Source organism: Thalia democratica, chromosome 3 (genome assembly GCF_965202585.1).
Source record: "Thalia democratica chromosome 3, ktThaDemo2.hap1.1, whole genome shotgun sequence".
Classification (NCBI taxonomy): Eukaryota; Metazoa; Chordata; class Thaliacea; order Salpida; family Salpidae; genus Thalia; species Thalia democratica.
The window spans coordinates 48,785,522-48,807,308 of NC_139167.1; the positions used below are offsets into that span (position 1 = coordinate 48,785,522).

Genomic DNA, 21,787 nt, shown 5'->3' on the forward strand with positions numbered 1-21,787 from the left:
TTAAATTTGTGTAAATACTATTTATATATATAATATTTATAGTTTAAACGATGAACTATAAAATTTATTATATAATTAGAGTCAACAATTATTAATAAAAAAACTGTGGTTTAAACCGTTTTTTTAATTAAACAAGATTTGAGACTTACTGCAAAGTTTATTTTTTTGAGTATTTTGTTAAATGATAACAAAAAGTTGTTAAAGGTAATTATCTGTGTTTAAAAACTAAGCTGATATTTATACTGTAAAGATAATTTATAATTTAAGAATATAAGTAAAGTACAAATTTATGCAATTTCAAGTTTATTCTTAAACTAAAACTTTCTTTAAATAAAGTGAGCAGTAAAATTATATCAGCATTTTAATCCAAGTTAGGCTTGAAAAAGTTGAGTTTATGTTTTGTAGAATGTTAATATAAAAATTGTTCTATTAATTAATACAAATATGTATCTAGTATTAAACGATAAATATCACTGTTTGTAATTTATTTTTATATATAAGTTGATGACTAGCTTTCAATATTGAACGTACAACTTAAAGAGATTTCAAGTTCGTCATTAAAACCCTTAAGCTAACAAGTCACACTTTTCTTAAAACTTGGTGCAAAAGTATTATTTATATCTTTATTTTTGTTTATTGCTTAAAAAGACAAGAAAACTTAACTAAAAAAACGTGGTAGTTTCATTAGAATAAAATAAGTTGTGCTTTTATTAGGTGTAATTAAAAAGATACTAGGTTTCATAAAACCTAAGATTTTGGCTCAAAAGTGCTTTAACAAGCAGAATATAGGTACATAAATTAGAAAAGTATAGGATAGGATATTTTTTAAAAACTTTAGTACTAATTTAAAATTCTATTACATTTTTATGAAGCTTGTACAAAAATATATTAGAACTAATTAAAATTTAAGTTTGCTGTTATAAAAAATTATATATTTTTTAAATTTAGTATTTATAACTTTTTTGTATTATCAAATACAAAAGTACACTATGTAGCATTTAGTAATCAATTTGTTATTAGTTGTTGTTATGTTTCTAGTTGTATATGAATTTTCATGAAAAATAATTAAAAAGAACAAAATAGTAAAAAGTGTAGATTTTTTTTATTACGATAAAATAGTTTGTACACTATTAGTTTAACGCTAATACGACTTTACTCTGTAAATTATGTTTTGAAAAAGGTGAATACCCAATCGGAGATTAAAATGACATGCTACAGTAAGAGATAATCATAGGCAACTTAGAAGCTATGTGTACTATGTGCTATTGAGATCTAGACTACACTGATACCATTTATTACTGAGCTTACAAGCAAAACAAACAAAACAATGTACGAGTTTATAAGAATTTTATTTGTACTTAAGTTGAAATTTTGGAAACACAGAGTATATACAATTTAACTAAAGTTAATTTACAACATTTAATGTTTACTGTTTAAGAGCCAGGTAGATTAAGATGTGATGTAGTTTAGTTTGTTGATTTAAAAAATGTATGTTGTTGTATAAGAATGAGGTTGATGGTTTTCTACCTCTCAAAAGGTTGTTTCTTTAATTTAATATTATGTTTTGCACAAAAGAAATTTAAACACCTTAAAATTATTTTTTAAATGTTATATCTTGAAAAGTAAAAACTAAATAGATTAGTTAAAAATTAGACTTTCATAACCACTTGTTTATATAAAAATTTAAAAAATCACATAACAATTTTAAGTTATTTCATGATGATGATAACAATCTAATTAAAAAAAAGTCTATTTATAAAACTATTATTATAAAATATCAATCAAATATAAGATTGATTACTATTTGCTTTGAGATATTTTGTCTATTTGAGTATATTAATTGGGTTTTAACAGCATTGGTCCAGTCTAGTTTGTAGAAAGTTGTAATAGGTATTTTTTTGTTTATACTATGTTAGTGTATTAGTAAACTATTTTATTAAATAGTCTACATTATATCTGTGTAAATAAGCTTATTAACCTCTATAAATATTTTGTCAAAATATTGGTAAAATATCAAAATCATAAGCTGAAAGTACTGATAACATTTGAAATTAGTAATAGGTTGACTTTTTTATGATTATTGTTGTTTTTTGTTTTATTTTTTACCAAGAAAACTTATTTACTATTTTAAGTGTTTTTCGTGCTTGTTTTTAGTATTATTTTGGATTGGTTAAACTTTTATATTTAGATATTTATTCAAATTTGTCAATGGGTATATTTATATTTTTCTTATTATTTAGTTTAAGCATAGTTTTTTAGGATAAAGCTTTATTTTACTATGTATTTTTTTAAAAATTGAAGCTTTATTTTGTTTTTTGTTGTTTTTTAAATGTTATAGCTTTATTTTATAATTACTTATTTTTTGATAAGTTACAATAAGTTCATGGTAAAATCCAAATTCTTAAACATACTTTTAAGTACAGAACTTGAAATTTATTTTTGATCATATAAAATGTATATAAGGTTAAATCATTCGCTAAAGTTATTGATAAATTTTAAATTAAAAAAAAATTCAGATAAAAACTTTACCTTCTAACGTAGAGTCAATATATATTTTATGTGTGCTTAATGTTCGATACTATTATATGAAATTATTTACAATTTTTTTGGATATTTTTATTAAGGAAAATATTTAAGTTTGTAAAGTTTAATAGTCTCATTTTTCATAGATTTTTATCATTTTAGAGTCTAATTTTAACTGCTAAACTTTTTTTATATGTTTTAGCTCATACTATTTTTTATTAAAGTTGGGTATACAACTTGATGATGGAGAGGTCTTTTTGTGTACCCAGGTCCCTGGACCACAAATTTTTGAGTACTTTTTGTTTTTTTCGTTTGTTCAATGAATTAACTATTTACAATACTGGTATAGATAGTTTGCATTTTTAAGAACTTCAAAAGAATAGTATTTTGAGCATTTTTATTTATAGTTTCCTTATTTTTCAGAGTTAAAGAACTAATTTAAAGTTTCAACTAAATGTTTTGTTTTGTTGACACTTGGATACAATTAGTTTAAAATGAAACAGTGGTATTACAATTACCTGCTAAGAAAATTAGAATGATGTTTTTTAATAGTTAATGTATTATAACAAAGATGAACTCCAGGTGTTTAGACCTGATTTATTAAAAAAAAATTATATATGAAACCCATACACTATTTTTAAATAACACTTAAATAGAACTGATTTCTAATTAAAAAATAAATTTTGTTTGATTTAAAAACATCTTATTAAGTTTGAAATTAACTGAAACTTTCAGTGTATTTGAAGGCTAAATGATGAATTGAAAAATGATAATTTTAATATAAGCTTGTTTTTAAGTCACAATTAAATCAATGACCTGCACAAAATAAAATGTAATAAAAAATTTCAAGTATTAATTTACTTTAATCTTTTAATTACTAATAATTTTTATAAATAAAGTCTTTAATAATATATTTCTTTTTAGGTAAAAAAAGTATTAAGCTCATAATATTTTTTACAATTCCTTAAATACTTAACTCATAGTTTAAAAATTTAGATAGTTTAAAAAAACAGTTTAAGTTATTCAAAAGTTAAAGTAAATTTCAAAGCCTATCAAGCTGTGTAAATAAACGTATAGTTGTAATTTATGTATACAGTTAGAAGTGTTAGCTAAAATTTGTTTTATTATTTTATTTTTTACATAAATATGAATGTATTCAATATATTAATTATTTTAGATAGTATAATGACTATAGAGTCTTTAGCAGTACAGAGACCAACATTTAGTTATGACAACTTTGATCAATACTATGAGTCTAAAAAAAAAGATAGGTCAATAAGAACTAAGTTTAGACAATGGAGACACAATTTTCACTGCAACAGCAGAAGGTAAGTTTTAAGTTGTCAATCAATTATGATCTTTTTTGTTAACAACTTTCACATAACTTATACATATAACATAACTAAAAGAAAAAAAAAACTGAAGTAAGAATTTTTTTACAATACGTCTTAAAACTTTAAATAAATTACAATGAAAAGTTTTACAACAATTAGTAATATATTTTATAGAAATATTAAATTTAGATTATTATGAAACATTGAAAACCCTAGACAAAAAATATTCTTTTGTTATTTTCTTTTTTAAATTAAAATAAAAAAATTGAAGTTTTTTGGAAAATTTTGACATTAAGTGTTATAATATTGAATTTTTAGATATAGAACATAATTGTATTTAGGATTATTTGTGTTACTCTTCTATCCATAAAGTCACTACTGTTTGAAGTTTAAATTAACTTTTATTTTTATTGTAATTTCAAAATAGATTCCAATTTATCATCTATTATTGGCAAACTATAGTCAATTATACAAAAAATGTTTATGTTTTGAAATTTTTGTTGAAATGAAAGTTCAGACAATTATAGCAATAGTAAATAAACGCATAAAAGTTTATATTAATGTGTTGATTAAAATAACAGCTTGCTTGACTTTATTTCAAATCGCTTACCAGTACTAAAATGGCTTCCAAAATACAAAAAGGATTATTGGTTTGGAGATATTATTGCTGCTGCTACTGTTGGCGTTGTTAGAGTTCCACAAGGTATTATTTGAATAGTTTATTTTTCTTACTTTAAGTTATAAAATAATTTATAAGAATTAAATTTGAAGGTATGGCGTATGCTTTGCTTGCATCAGTTCCACCTGTTTATGGTTTATACAGTTGCTTCTTTCCTGTAATACTTTGGTTTTTCTTTTCAACTTCAAAACATACATCTGTTGGTAGGTAATTTTTAAAGCCTTAAAGTTTTTGTATTTTTTTATAGCTAAACAAATTAAAATTAGTTGAATTTAGGAACAAATGGAGTCATATGTTTGATGCTTTCTAATTTAATTGGTAAATATTTTGATGATCCTGGAGTTATTACAGTTAATTCATCTACAAATATTACAATAGATGGCGTTCAACAAAATATTTCTGCCTTACCTAGTAAATACTTAATAACAGGTAAATATTTGAATAAATTGTCATAAATTTTTTTTTAACTAGTTGATACCTGGGTAATTCACTATATAAAATTGATTTTAGTTCTAATTTTTGTTTGTGTTAATTAACTTTAAAAAAGTGTAATTTACCACAGTAAGTAGGATTTAAAAACTAATCTTTTTTTGTGGAATTTTTTAAACAAACAATTTAAAAATGTTTTCTCAGTAAATGATATTTGAAAAAAAAGTTAAAAAGAAGCTGTAAAGAGCTCACTTAGTTTGAAACGTTTTTTATAAGCCTATGAGAACGGTTTATGAATGTTTTACTCGTGTATTTGTTGTATTTTAATATTAAATGCTTTTTTTAATTTATATTTTGTTATTTATACTAGAGAAAAAAAAAACTTTTATAGAGATTTAAGTTTAATTTAGTAATCATTTATTTCAATGGAAACACAACCTTAATTTTTAGACTCAAATGGCACTTATTTTGACACGAAATTAAGCGCAAATTTTAGCTCTGATCTTAAAAAGGAATTTAATACAAATGCAGTAGCATTGGCTATGTCAGCTTCTTTTATTGTTGGAATAATACAGGTATTAAAAAAAAAGTTTTAAAAAATTTGAACATTTAAAAAAAATATAATTTTTAGACCAAGTTTGCACATATACTACTTTTTCCTAGACAATAGAAAAACTGTGTAAATCAAAAACAAATTTTACTTATTTTAAAATAGAATCTCATTATTACTTTATAATGAAGTTTATTAATTAAAATAAAATTGAATTATTAATTATATAGCTACAGAATAACAAAATTACAATTTTATAAGTATAAATATAATTACTCTAAGTTATACTTTTTACTAAAACTTTGTAGCTAGTGTAAAGAAGCTGGAAAACTATGTATAAGAAAATTAGAAGTCATCATTAACTTTTAATACTTTATTCTTTTTTAGTATTCTTCTTAGATATAAAAATAGAAATAATTTTAAAAATACTTTCATAATTTTGTATAACATTTAATTTTTGAGTCATGAATACTTTGTTTTTGTTTTACTAAAAACACTTTTTAAAGTTTTATAGAATTTAGTTATTAAGTTACTAGTTTTTAGTCACAATAGAATTAAAAATAGTTTTTGATTTTGATTTATTTTGTTACTTAATATGTTCATATACAAATACATATACTTTTCACATATTTCATATGTATCATAAAAATTTTATCATATCTACAGCTAATTATGTTTTGTTTTCGACTTGGCTTTCTCACTACACTTCTTCCCGATCCTGTTATTCAAGGGTTCACCACAGGAGCATCATTTCACGTTGCTATGTCTCAAGCTAAGTACTTGTTTGGTTTAAGCAACGTTGTCAAAAGGAAACCTGGATTTGGTGAACTGTTTGTTGTTAGTCAATTTGCTTATGCTTATAAGATATAAACATATATTTTGCATTCATTTTATAGGTTTATTTATTTATTGGTTGTATTGGACGAACCACAAAAGTATTTAGCCCTTTAAATTTATTAAGTAATACTAAAGCCAATTTTAATACTTTGTATGTTTGCTATAAAATTAAACGCAAATTTATGCTGTTTTACCTTTAGTAATAACTTTAGACTTGGTTAAAATAAATTAGAAAAAAAAAAATTTCAGACATCAGGAAAGATTATCAACAACTTGTGGAAAACTAATATAGTTGATCTCATTATTAGCCTGTTTTCTTTGCCTACGTTGTTGATATTTAAACACATTAATCAGAAGTACAAAAAACAACTACGAAATGTCCCGATACCTATAGAATTTTTTCTAATCGTTATTGCAACCACGTTGTCATATTTTTTGAAATTTAAACAAAAAGATACAGTTGCTATAGTAAATGAAGTACCTCTTGGGTTTGTTTTTTTATTTTCCAACCAAAGAACTTTTAGAGCTTTATTTTAGTAAAAAATACAAAGTTAAAATTTATTGAAGTCGTATTAGTTGCTTACTATTTAGTGAAAAGTTTTAAATTGACCAGTGTGAATTATGTTACATTTTTTAAACTTACTTTTGTTTAACATATTTTTTCTATAAATTGTTTTGGTAAAATAAATATCTTAGTTAATTAGTGTTATAAACTAATCTTTATTTATCTTTTTTTTGTTTACTGTTCTTTGCTTCTATAAGTTATTGTTTTACACTTTTTTAAACTTTGTTGAAAAAATAAAGCTTTGAGAAGCTTTTAAATTATTAGAAATGTAGTGTTTTAAGCGCAAGCTTTTTATTTAGGGTACTACAAGTTATTTTTATCTATGCATGAAACATTTTTTAACGCAACACGCATGTTTGCTGCATAGTTTTATCTAATAAAATTTTGCAAGACATATAGTTTAATTGTAATTTTTCAGATATTCTTAAAAAAACTTCTCGCAAAAGTAACTTGATAATACAACAATAAGTAATTCTATTATTTTGTGCTCTTAGTAATTTCAATTTTGTTTAAAATAAAATAACAACATTTTTACTTAGTTGTAAAAGATAAGATGAAAGGAAATAAAAGTTTAAGTAAAATTTGAATTAAAAAAATAAAATATATGCCTCCTAATGCAAAAAGAATATTATATTCATAAGAGTAACTTAAAAAAAAAAAAATTTCCAGTTATTTGGTTATTAAATTAGATATAATTGACATCTTTATTTTTTGGGAACTATTATATTTTTAGCAACTTTTATAAACTTTTGAGTTCAAGAAGTAAAATTTTTCTAGTTGATAACTTTTTCACTATTGTTATTCTATTGACTAACTGTAAATAATTTATAAAGTTTGAAGAACTACTACTGATTTGTTAGTTTATTTTACCTTTAGTTGTTTAGAGGTTGTAAAAGCGTTTATTCTAAAAATAATGAAATTTTAACACACTGGTTGTTAACAAGTTTTCACATACTTAACCTTTTAGGTTTGAATACTTATTCAAATATCCAAAGTACATGGACAAGGCAAGTGAAATTTTCAAGGATTGCGTTGTCATGGCACTTATCAGTGTAGCTGTCTCACTTTCTCTCACTAAGATTTATTCTGACAAACACGACTACGATACTGATGCAAATCAAGTAATAACTAAGTTTACTATTAATTATAAAACAAAAAAGTTTTAGCTAATAACAGGGTGGCCGCTAATCCTGGAATTTGATGATTTAGGCTAAAAAACCTCAAAAAACCTGGAATATGAGAAATTATGAAAAAACCTGGAATTTTGAACAAAAATCACTAAAAAACCTGAAAAAACCTGGAACTTGAAAAAAATTTTACATGTGAAGTAGTAAAATTTCAGTTTGACATAAAAGATCTATCATACCAATAAACAAAGTTGTCATAATCAAACATTTTTTTAATTAAAAAAACACATTTAAAGTAGCTTTACAGTATCTTTTCTATATTGTTATACTATTTAAAACATTTTTAACTAAAAAAATACAAAAGATGAGTATTTTTAAAAACTTATGAGAAATTCAGAAAACCTAGAAGAAGTTTCTAAAAAAATAGTGGTCACCGTATTATATTGAACAATATAGTGTGGTTACTAACCAGGCTAGTCGGACAAACTCTGGTTATATCAGATATTTTTAAATATGTTTTATAATTAAATTTAACCTATTTTTAAGACTCGTGTCAAACTTTTTTAGAGTTTTAGTTAATCAATCTCATTATAATACTTTTTTATCTGAAAGTCTATTTTACTACTAAATTTTCCGTTTTTTTTGTAAGTAACAACTAATACTAATAATTTTGTTATTTTTATATGTTTTTTTTATTAGTGTAATTAAGTTCTGAGTTTGTCTCACGGCACATAAAAGTCTAGTCTTTGGCTCTAAAGATTTTAGCTGATATTTTCATTTTGATTTTATTACAAACGAGTGTGTCAGCAGCATTGTAGTGGACAATGTATTTACAATTCACGGCAATAATAAACGGTGTTAGTAACTATTATGAAAATAATGGGCTAACTATACGACGTACAGGACTAAAACTATTTAGAAAAATATACGCCATTAGACTAAGTATTATGATGTAGTATTAAAGATTACAAAAATATAGGATATCGAGAATTAAAGAAGTAAAGAAAAATATTTAGTGTATTTTTTTAGGTTTTTAAGTAAAAAACTTCTAATGTGTTGACACATTAAAAAGTTCGTATCTTTAATCTAAAATATGTTCATGTTTTATAAATGCATTAATTCTATTAAAAAAAAAAGTGTTTCTAAAATCATTAGTATACAAATATTATGAGTAGATGATAGATAAATGAGTACTCAAAACTTACAAAAACTTAAATAACACAAATTAATCAAATCTAGTTTTAATCATTGTATATGTATAAATAATTTATTTTATCTTGAAATGTTAAATAATAATGTGCAAATTAAATATTTGTTTACCTCCAGGTTTGGGTGGCAAAAAAATTTAGGACGTAAGGATAACAAAAAAGTAAACTGTACATAAAAATGTTGCTTATCTATAATGTTATTTAAAAACTTATTCATGCATGATAATCAAAACAAAAACAAAAATGTTGCATAATCAAAAATTAAAGCTTATAATTGGGTAAAATTAGTACTAATTTTAAAACAAATTTATAAATAAATGTAATGAGTCAAAAAAAGGGAAAAAAAAGAATTAAGAACTTAAAAAAAAAGTAAAAAAATATATACAAACAGTAAAAATAATAATACCTAGAAGTTTATCTAAATGGAATTAAAAATTATCCGAAATTGGAATTTGAACCAAGTACCAAAAAAACATTAAAAAGGCTCAGAATCACTGAAAAATTCAAAACATATCAGTCAAAATTTAAGTTTATTTAAGAACTGTATAAAGATTTCTAAAAATTGATCTAAATTGAATTAAGAACTATCTAAAAATTGTATTTTGTACCAAGTATTAACAAAGCTCAATGAAAAGTCAAAAACATATTTTGTACTAGTACCATATTCTTATTTAAGTTTTATCTGCTTTCCAGTTTATTAATAAAAGTTTGTGTTTGTGCCTTCATGAGTTTATTAATTTTGTTCTTTTGTTGATGCAATTTGTATCCAATTCAAGTATTAATAAAGCTTCTTTTAAGCACAACCTGCATGTTATTGTTCCTAGTTAAATTTTTTTGCCTATTTTAGTATTTTCCAAGTCAATTTGTAGTTCTTGTTTTCATTTTTTAGTTTGCGTTTTAGTTTTGAAAGTTCAGTTGCTTGTTTGTACTGGATGTAGTTTTTGTCATTTGGTTTGCTATAAATTGTTGTATTGTGTATGGCTTTATTATTTATTACTTTAAAGAATAACAATTACAGTGTTTCACCGCAAAGCGGACTTTTCTAATTGTGGATCTGTTATAAAATAGTAATGGTAAAAATAACAAACTATTTAAAATTTGTTTGAAGTAAGTTTTTGTTGAGTAAATTAAAATTTAAATAATGAAAAAAGACAATCAGAAAAATATTAATATTAAAAAACCTTTAATATAAAAATTATTAAATTATAATGTGTAAACACAAACAATTGAACCACGGTATATAGTGAGGTATATTCATATCTAATGGATTTGTTAAAACAAAACTTTATAAAGTTAGAAATTATAGAGCTGGAAATCAATATTAAACACATTGCTTCTTTGGTTAATTTATAATGTAATAATGTTTAAAAGAAAAAAAAAAGGTGTAAACACTAACATTTTTTTTGAAAGCATTATTGTTGCTGTTACCACAGTTATATTATGAAATAGAATAAAATGGCTTTTTTTGAAAAAATGTTTGTTAAGCAAAATATAAAATGAGGCTTAGATTTAGAATATTGAATTTATTAAAACGAATCTATATATATATATAATACCAAAAAATATAACAAATGCCAAAAATAATTAATCAACGTTTAAATAAAAGATTAAGCAACGAAGAAAATTTTTTAAAGACAAAGCAAGATTACGAATTAGTAATGAAAAAATGCGGTTACAATGATAAACTTAATTTTGAAACAACAGAGCAAAAAAACAAAACGAAAAATAAAATAAAGTGAAATATAACTTGGTATAATCCCCCATTCTGTACTTCATTCAAAACAAATATCGGCAGAGAATTTATAAATCTAGTAAAAAAACATTTCAACAAAAATAACCCATTATTAAAGATATTTAACAAACATAATATGTGAATCAGTTATTCATGTATGGCGAATTTGGAGAGATTAATTAAGTTACAGAATCTAAGGATTTAAAAAAAAAATAATTAAATCAAAAATCAGTGTAATTGCGCTGGTGGCTGTAAATATGATTTGAAAGGGGGCAATTGCCGTTCAGAGAACATTATTTACAAGGCAACAGTTAACTCTGACCTTGAAAAGAAGTTCCACATCGGCTTATGCTCCACTCAGTTCAGATTTCGGTATGCTAACCATAAAAAATCTTTTAAAGGTGGTGTATACGAAAATGAGACTGAGCTTTCGAAGTATGTTTGCGGCCTCAAGCGCAAAAACATTGATTATAAATTAACTTGGGAGGTGATGAAAAGAGCGCAGCCAATATCAGATGGTAATAACCCTGTTTGTAGGCTGTGCTTAAAAGAACCAACAGCCGTTATGTATGCGTTAAAAAAGGAAGGTTGTCTAAATAAGAGGATTGAATTCATATCGTCTTGTCGACATATGAAAAAGCTCCTCTTAAAATACAGTTAATTATAAAGTATTTATAGTCATTAACTGTTGTCTTTGTGAATTTTAGTTGTTCGATTAGTTGGATGGAAGATCGATTTTTGTACTAAATTTTTGTAATGCACAATATTACGTCATACTGTTTTTTTTCTTTTTGCATAAATTTTGCATCTATATTAAGTAAAGTGCTTTTTATTTTAAATTTAACTGGCTGATGATTAAAGCGTTAAGCTTTATGAAATATTTGTACCAGTGTTTTTAAAATCGTACTTATTCTATAAATTATTTAAAGCCCTTCAAGTGGGCTCTATAGAAGGTGTTCAAGCTTGAATAACAACCTTATTTTATATATATATATATTTTTTAATCAAGAAATAGCCCTAGAGAATATAATCTACTAATAATCTAACTTAATAAAAAAACTATAATAATTTAAAACTGAAAGTGGGTATATTATAATGCATGCATAAATTATTTGATATCTTAACAAAATATAATCTATTATCAATCTAACTTAATAAAAAAAAGTATAACAACTTAAAACCGAAAATAGGAATATTATGATGCATGCACATATTATATAATATCTTAACAAAGTTTTTTCCCTATTTAAGTTATAATCTATAAATATTTGTTCAAGTAATGCGGGCATTGCTTTATCAGTTCGTTTCTCTTGTTTATGGTTTTCTTTTGTCTGCTAGGGCTATATGGAGTTTTTCTAAGTTACATAAGGGCACATGTTTATATTGAGTATTTTATATTGTTACTTTTTAAATTCCATAGGTTGTTTGCAAGTTAGGTAAAATTTTTGGGTTAGCTTTTAGAGGGTTTAGGGAAAGAGGCATTGTGTTCATTATATATAGATTTGAATGTTCTTTTGGTTGAACCTATGTAAATTTCGTGGTCATTTTCGGACTTGGAAACCTTAGCTTGATATATGACGTTATTTAGGCAACACTTGTTATCCACGGGGCAATTTGTTATTGATCTACAATTGCAAAGTTTTCGTTTTTATCTTTTTTAGTTGATTTCTTCATAAGCTTTTTATTGTGTATATCTATCAGGGCCATAACGTTTGGTGTGCAGCAATATGATATTTTTATGCAATTTATGTTAATTATTTTGTAGTAAATGCTGTCTTTCTTAAATTTTTTATTTATTAATTTTGAAAACGCTTGCCAATTTTGGTCTTAACAGATTTACAAAAAAAGGGGGGGGGTTTAATAAATGCAATTTCTTTTTATATTTTTGTAAAAGTTGGTACTATTAAGTTGTTTTTAGGTTATGAAATTACTTTTGTTTAATGCATTTTGGTATAAGCCTTAGATGTTGTTGAAACTCCTTTATTTTTAGATAATTTAAATAAACTTTTTAAAATCATTTTTGGTATATTGTTACGTTTTTTTAGGATGGTTTGAGTTGTTGCTTATGTAGTTAGTTTTGTAATTAGGTTAACGATAAGGACAGTAGGTGTTTAGGGATAGGTCCAGCGAGACGTCAAGAAATTCTGTGTTAGTGTTGCCAATGTCAAATGTTAATTTAAAACCTATGGAAGACATTTCGTTGATAAGGGTTTTTAACTTTTGTGTTGCTATACGTTTTTTAACTATTCAATTTGAACATTATTATTTAAATAAGCTCTTTAAATTTCAATAAATTAAGTAACTTTTTTTAGTTAAGACAAATAAATATATTTTTGAAATGTTAAAACCCTTTTTTGTTATAAATATTTTTTTCAGGAAATATTTTCTCTAGGATTTTCAAACACAGTTTCTAGTTTTGTTGGATCGTTTGCAGTTGCTGCCTCTTTATCAAGAACTGCTATTCAAGAATCTGCCGGTTAGTGGTAAATTGCTGTTAAGATTAAACATTTTACTACCAATCTTGAAAGTAGTTTGTAGATACTTTATAAGTGCACTTATGTATAACTTTGAATACTTTTAGCATAATTGGTGCTCATTTGTTTTACCATGTTTTATTTTAAATGGATATTTAAAAAAAGTAGCGGTTGAAAAAAGTATAGTATACACTTAATAAAAAACAGGCGGAAAAACACAACTTGTCAGCATTCTATCGTCTACAATAATGCTGTGTGTTTTGCTTTTCATGGGTAAGTTGTTCGAGCCCGTTCCTAAATCAGTGCTCGCTTGTATCATCATTGCTGCTCTCAAAAGTTTCTTTATGCAGTTTTCCCTTCTTCCTAATCTTTACCGAGTTTGCAAAACCGACTTTGTAAGTTTATGTATATTTGTGTAAAAAACTGCAATAATAATTTTTAATGAAGGTAGTGTTATATCAGTCTAGCTAGTTATAAAGTTATATATATTAAATATTCTAAAAGTTATAAATTTTGCTCGCTTTTAAGAATACTATTGTAAAATAAACATAGTTTTAAAAGTTAGTGATAAAAGTCCTTTTGATTTAAGAACTTTAATAACATAAAAAAATATTAAATTTTTTTTTTTTAAACCTTTTTCGATATTAATTTGATAATACATTTCTACCAAAAAAGTATTTAAAATTTACCAAACCATCAAAGGTGGTGTGGATAGTGACCTGTAGCGCCGTGGTGATCGTGGGTGTGGACAACGGCCTCTTCATCGGCATGTTCTTCGCCATTGCCGTCCTCCTCTACCGCCTGCAGCACCCCAAGCACGGCTTGCTGGGCAGAATCACCAACACTGATTTGTACGCCAACGTGAAAAAGTACCCGGATGCAACGCAGCTGATGATGATCAAAATCTTCCACTTCGCCGATTCGATCTCGTACACGAACAAGGATGCGTTCAGGAAGAAGCTTTACCAGGCAGTCGGGTTTGTAATTTGATTCTGTATATTTTTAGTTTTAAAAATATATATTGTCATTTGTCCTATCTAGTACATAGTTTTTTAGTACAAAGTACTTAGTTTTAAAGATACAAATATGCTTTTAAAAACAGATGTTTTACTTAAATTTTGAAAAGTTGTAGTACGTAAGATCTCTTTGCCTGCTTTAAATATTTATTTTTTCAAGCTATAGATTTTTACATCGCTTGTTAATGTAAACAGATTAAATCCGAGCAAAGTTCTTCAAAATCCCGACAAGTTCAATAGGAGCAAGGTTTGTTTTGTGCCATGTACTTGTGGTTTTATAGTCAGACTAACTGATTTTTATTATGTAATATGTCATCTTTATTTACTGTTTCAAACAAATTATATTTCAAGCGACTTTCGCAACTTTCGTATTTAAATCTTTCACAATTTTATACATGTATCGTGTAAGATACTTTGGTAGGAAAAATGTATTTAAACAAAGAGATTTTTCAATTGCCTTTGAAGCGATTTTAATTGAAACTAGATAGAAGAAATAAAATTTAAACCTCAATAGTTTGCCTTTGATTCGTAAGAGAGACTAAACCTTATACTATACTATATAATGTTATAAACATTGTTATTAAGGTGGCTGAAAAATTAATGGGTAGTTTTTATACGTTTTAAAGTTTGTTTTTTTTTATACTATTTAATACAAACATCATGTTTTTACTGCTAAATTTGTAAGTAAAAACAAATTTTTAGTTTATTGATAAAGTTTCAAATAAAATTTTTAAATTAAAGTAATATTTTCAATTAAAACAATTATTTTGTTAAGAAGTCTAAGAATCTTTAATATAAAATTTTAATTATTTTTAGCGGTTTTCAGCTAAAACTTTTTTTCGGACTCGACATTTTAAAATAACTATTTTTTGTATAATCAGAAATCTACCTTTAATGCTACGTAAACAATCTTTAATATAAAAGACCAGATAAGTATTTCTATAACTAACTTTATGTAATATTTAAACTACAATGGTATTGTGCACACATCAATAATTTAAGTTGTTATTTTACTTTTTGAAACTATTATAAATGGCCAAAAGAAAAATATAACGTATTTAATCTTTTTTAATAATATATAACAAATGTAAATAAGCATAAAAAATAAGGCTATGTTGTATCATTTATAAAATTATTTTTATAAGTGTATAAAAGTTTTTTTAATTCATAAAACTTTAGTCTTATACTTATCAGGAATTTTCAGTTATCAAATCACTGTAATGAAACTACTTGTCACGTAACTCATCATAATTTCAGACACTCGATTCAATTTCAGAAGAAACATCTTTGATGATGCCTCGCACTCAAGAGGCTAATCTTAGAAATCGCAACGTTTCCAAAACAAGTTAGTAGTTTTTTTGGAGTGCTTTCGTTGGCTATTTAATTTTTCATATTTAAAAAAATAATTAGCCATACAAAAAATGTCAATAAAAACCAAATTATTAAGAGTTTCAATTATGTTTAGCACTCGAAATATTTATGCAACACTTTTAAAATCAATAAACAAAACTATTATTGTATTAAATACTATAATTTTTTAAAAGAAATGAATATTAATAAACTGTTTAAATAAGTTTTAAGTAGTTGGACAACTATTTAGATAAAAAAACAAATTAATGTTTATGCTGTTTTTAATTCTCACCATCAGCAGCAACTGCCAACTTGGGCTTCAAGTATCTGGTGATAGATGCTACTATGTGGAGTTTTGTGGACACTACGGCTTGCAAGGAGATCATCAGCATCGTTAAAAGATTCAACAAGCTCAACGTGACTGTCATGTTTGCCGGAATGTCGCGTTAGTTGATGATCTGTTACTTGAGGCGGTTTTGTTAAAATTTATATTAAAGCTGTATTTTTATGCATAAGTAGACTTTACTGAACTTTTAAGTTTGAAAAATCAAAAATCAAATATTTATTTAAGGTGATGTATGTGTAAATTAGAAATAAAGTTTTGTCGAAAATTTAAATTTTATTTTAAAAATTAGATGAAGAAAACCAATTTAAATTATTTAGTAGTTTTAAAATTATTATAAAATGATTACAACTGTTTTTAATTAATTACGAACTCTTAAATGAAATTCTATACTACTTTATTTTGACTAAGCATTACAGTTTGATGTCATTAAACTGTTTTTATTTAGCAGTTTTTCGAATTACTTTATGGATTGTTTGTTAACAATGTTTACTGGAAACTTAGAATTTTCTGTAAACTTTGAATAGTTAGATTTTTATTAGTTTAGCGGTTGTCAGTAATGTCGTTATTTGTTTACTTTTGTTCTTGCAATTATCAAAAGTTAGTTGAATATAATGATAAGTAACTTCTACATTAAACAAAGTTTTTTACAATAAACTTTAGTTTGTTATTGAATAACAACTTTTGAAATTAATTTTCAACTTAACAAATATAAATTTATATATAAACATAAGTAAATGTTATAAAAATAGTCTTATTACTAAAAAAAATCTTTCAACTTCAAAAAGCTTCAATACTGCGCACAATGGACAACATGAAATTGTTCGAAAGTGGTGTGAAGAAGGGTCACGTGTTTATCACCTTGCACGATTGCGTTTTAACTTGTGAACGATTAGTACGTGGAAACTTCGCCAACCCTGACACTCCCGATTCCATGGAATCCCGACCTGGGTACCCTGGATTCGACTCGCTCGCATTGTAAAAGTAAGATTGAGATTTTGTATTGGAAATTTTACATATTGTAACTTGCTTTAAATTGACTAATAGAAAGTTCTCCACAATTCTATTTTAATAAGACTTATATAAAAGTGAAAATATCTTATAGTTATATGTAGGAGTGAAACATTGTATTGTTCTTAATAATCTGCAAAAATTAATTTTCAAAGTTTTACGAAAAACTTAAAACAGTCCAATTTATTTTTACACAAAGCTTTTTCAATGTATATGAGTATTTTTTTTTACCTTAAAGGTGTAAAAAAAACTAAAATTAAATATCATATAATATTTTGTTGGTTGAAGTTGTTTCTTAATCTAAATAGTGTTTAAAAAAATTTATTGTAAACATACATTAACTATCTCATTACCCTATGTGGAAATATCTTGATTAACATGAGAACAACGCATCTCTGTATTTAATAAAAAAATTTTTATCTATAATACAATTCACAATACACTTTTGCAAGACTTTTTTAAGTTAAGAAATACTTATAATGAAAAAAGAAGAGTTATTAAAGATAAGGTAGTTAGTTAACTTAGCTCTTTATTGGTTTAGTTTAGAAAACAAACAAAGCAATAATCACGGTAGACGCAGCCTTTATAAAATATATAGAAATAAGTATAAAATGAAATGAAAGTAAGTATGAACTTCAATACTAAAAATATAGCATTAAAGGTGTACAATTATTGGGTCCACAATATTATAAATTAATTTACTGTATCATTTTTTGCAGCAAATTATTATGTAGTGGTAAATTTAACTATTATTAAGTAAAATATAAGTGATTAATTTTTACAATTGCTGAGAAAAATAAAAATAGTTAAGATTACCTCATATAATTGAAGTCATTCTGATTTTATTTTAGTTTTAGGTCAATTATATGTTTTGTTTTAAATTTTTAAACTTAGTTAATTTTTTTTCTCATTAAAAGTACTTGTTCATTTGAAAACAAGCAGAAATCAATGGTTTAATAAACATGATTTTTTTAAAAGTATTAACGTTAAGAATAGAATACTTTGCAAAGCTTCAACAAACATTTCTGGACTGTGAATTGGTTTTTAACTTCACACTGTACACACTTAAGGGCTAGTTTGTACTATGTTATTTATATACATTCATTTGTTTGACGAAGTTTAAAACAAATTATTAACACCAATATTTTAAAAATAATCAAAAAATACTTCGTGTTCTTGATATTATTTATTGATAAGATTTTCTAAAAAAGTTAGAAACTGTACTGTACAATATATCTCTTAGAATATTTTTTTGTTACGTAATTAAAATTTAACTTAAACTACAATTCAACACTTTTAATTTTCTTTAAAAGCTATTTTGTTCCGCTGAAAAAAGTATAGGATGTTTACAAAACAAGTCTTTAGTGCATCGGAGTTTGCTCTCACCTCAAAATCGCGTATTTACAAAAGAGCAAATGACGTGTGCCAAATGTTGTTACGTGTTTTTTGGTTTCATAAGTAAGTAAAAGTAGTAGACTCAGCACAAATTTTGTACAAAATGTGGCAATAACATGTGGTTTAGTTGATGAATTGCTTCTTCCTCGCGGTTGAAGGTAACGCATTAACGTGATGTTTTAATAAGAGCGGTTTTCTAGCGTATTTATATGGATAATCTGAAAACAACTTTAATGGTTATATGATTTATGTTTGAGGTTTAATGATTTATATTGTTAGTAACCGCAAAATCATTTGAATACACTAATTTATTCATACTTTAGTAGCCTGTAGCTACAGATCAATAGATTTTCAAAAAGAACAGAAAAAAAACACTGTGTAAAACCATTCTGTAAAAACACCCTGTAATATATTAAAAAATACGTGTCTATACTTTATTCTATCCACAATAATTTGGTTTTCTATTTATTAATAACAGTCAATCACTATTTTTATAAATAGTATGTTATATCTAAACCACTGTTATAAGTAAACTTTTAATCCTATTAGAATATCGGTATATTATTTATGACAACTTTATAACACTTAGCTTAAAAGTATACACTCAAGATAGATAATATTTTGGACAAATTAAAATAACTTTTGATATAATATAAGAGTATTAGTAGCTTACAAATTTTTATTGTTAAGGTCAAAAAACGTATTTTTTATAGTCTTATTCTGTCAATAAATCACTAAAGTTACAATAAACGAGTAAGTTGATTTAAAAAGTCTAACGTACATGGATATTTTAAAACTATATATGTTTAAAAAAGAATTATATCTGATAATAATTCATTATTTTTCAGGGAAAGAAGAAGAATGCAAATATTAAACAATTTTCTCTCGCTCTTATAGAAAACTTTATTATTAGTACTCTAATCAAATACCACTTTTATATTATAGTTATATTTTAAACAGCTTTTTGTATGTGCATTACAGCCTTTTTTACAAAAAATATTCTTTGCAGTTTAAGATTAATCTATAACATGTTTTATTTTTGTGTACATTTTAACTTTGTTCCACTTTTATTTGTAGTACAATTTTACATAAAACTATTTATTAATATCAAATAGTTTCAATTTTTTGTCATTGCAAAATGCTCTTGAAATTAAAAAAAAATACACATTTATATATATATTTGTATTCTTTAATTTAAAAACTGACAAAAACTTTTAATCATTAAGTTATCTTAGTATTTTGCACATTTAGTTTTAATATTCTTTAAATATTTTACTAATGAAAAAAAAAACGGTCATTAAAAATGGCAGTACTTGTTTTTTTATTTTAATGAAAGTTAGGTTTTTTAGAACTAATTGAAAAGCAGTTTGAATATTTTATTCTTTATTAGCCTTATTATTTTTAAGAGCCTTTAGTACTTAATAGTTACACAAACTATAAAAGCTGTTTCTTTGACTTATGTATTGTCTATTATGTAAATGTGATCATTGTAGGTGTTAATAAATTACGTTTAAATCGTGTTTTTTTTCCGATTTTTATTTTTATTATGATGTTAGAGCTAATTCATCCCTCGAGCTTATTCAGACTAGTTTGACTTTTCTCTAAAAACTCAGCCGGCATTGTACTAGTTTAAAACTTAGGTAAAACTGGTTATTTACAACTAAATAAAGTATTGTATTCTTTAAAATTAAAAAAAATTGAAATAATTATTTATTATTTTAATAATTATTTGTTATCGTTTATTGAGTAACATAGTTTACTATTTGTCTTAATCTAAATAAGTAAATATATTTTACTTCACTATAATAATTCTTTGTCTTACGTAGCACACTTTTTTAAAGACTTTATTAGAGACACTAAGATTTTTATTTTATTTGTAATAAGAGATACATAGTTTAGGATATTTTAAAAAAAGTATTATTTTTTTTCACATACTGAATGTCAAAACAAACAGTTATGCTACTTTTATAGTTAATACAGTAAGATATATATATTCAAGTATTATAATTGGTCTAAATGACATAACTGACATTTATTACTGACCTTAAAATGTGTTATAAACATATGAAAAATAAACTTTAAATATGTTCTATTACAGTATAAATAAAAATATAGTTTTTTATTAGTACTTGATCATCATAACATTTTAAATTTAGTTCTAGATAGTTTCTAAAACACTATGTATTTATTTTTTGTACATATATCTGGCTCTACTGTTATACAGTTGTAAACATTAATACTATAAGTAATTAAAACCAATTGTGTAGTTTTTGATGTTATACAAAATAGGCTAAAAAATTTTAAGAGAGATAATTATTTATTCGAAAACGAATAAAATACAAATAATCTCTATGAGCTTTATTAGTTAAACATTTTCATCGCAAAACGGATTAAAAAATAAAGAACTTGAATATTAAAACAATAAACGAAAGGTAGAAAAAGTTAGTTAATGTCAATGTAAATACTACAAAAATTATAAAGTAAAATATTGCTGTTATCAACAATTTTATTGATGTTGGAAAGACAAAAAACCAACAGTTACAGTGGAAAAAAAAAACTATAAGATGTTTTTTTTTTAAAGTTACAACTACGAAATACATTAAAAGTACTGTAACTAATTTTTTACATTAATAGTTTAATACATCTATTGTTTCAATAGCAATAATAACAAAGCTGTTAATACTAAACAGTTTTATTTTTTCTGTTTTATCAATAATTTTATCCCTTATTTTCAATTCATCTATCGCTTTTGTTTTTTAAGCTTTATTAAAAAAATGTTTTGAGTTGAAACCGGTTAACTTATAAAACCCATACAGAACATTTGTACATTATTTTTACTTTAAGTCAAAAAGGCTGAAAGCGGCTATAGAACTTTTTTGCACAAAGTGCAAAGTTCAGTGATCGATGTTACAACTTAAAAATAACTCACATGTTAGTTTAAACACTTTTATTATTAACTAAAACAATTAAAGTTCTCAATTTGATATTTCACAAAAGATATACATATATACTAAGTTGATTACTTAAAAGTTTACAACAATAAATTTTTTAGCCTATCGGGATTGTCATTTGTAATCTTTTTTATTAAATTAAGTAAGTTTCTTAAAAGTAGAAACATTTTATTGTAATAAAGTTTAAAATAATTAGTCTTATCAATTTAATAAAACTTTTTTTTTTTACAAAACGTTTTACATACATACTGACTTAAAGTTAA

At 24.4% G+C, this 21,787-nt stretch overlaps 1 protein-coding gene across 2 annotated transcripts; it reads left to right on the top strand.

Moving 5' to 3' along the window:
* The first annotated feature begins 3,704 nt into the window (after positions 1 to 3,704).
* Positions 3,705 to 19,876, top strand: LOC145832025 (prestin-like). 2 transcript variants are annotated; one of them, XM_082939393.1, is made up of 16 exons: positions 3,705 to 3,851; positions 4,439 to 4,560; positions 4,629 to 4,739; positions 4,813 to 4,965; positions 5,416 to 5,540; positions 6,182 to 6,352; positions 6,602 to 6,840; positions 7,885 to 8,038; positions 13,361 to 13,460; positions 13,666 to 13,853; positions 14,161 to 14,435; positions 14,670 to 14,721; positions 15,732 to 15,819; positions 16,126 to 16,269; positions 16,956 to 17,151; positions 19,422 to 19,876. In XM_082939393.1, the coding sequence occupies exons 1-15, from the start codon at positions 3,709 to 3,711 to the stop codon at positions 17,147 to 17,149; spliced, it is 2,259 nt and encodes a 752-aa protein (XP_082795519.1). In that variant the 5' UTR covers positions 3,705 to 3,708; the 3' UTR covers positions 17,150 to 17,151; positions 19,422 to 19,876. The 2 variants fall into 2 exon arrangements, with proteins under 2 accessions (XP_082795519.1, XP_082795518.1); XM_082939392.1 differs by having other exon boundaries at positions 16,123 to 16,269; positions 19,422 to 19,875.
* The last annotated feature ends 1,911 nt before the right edge of the window (positions 19,877 to 21,787 follow it).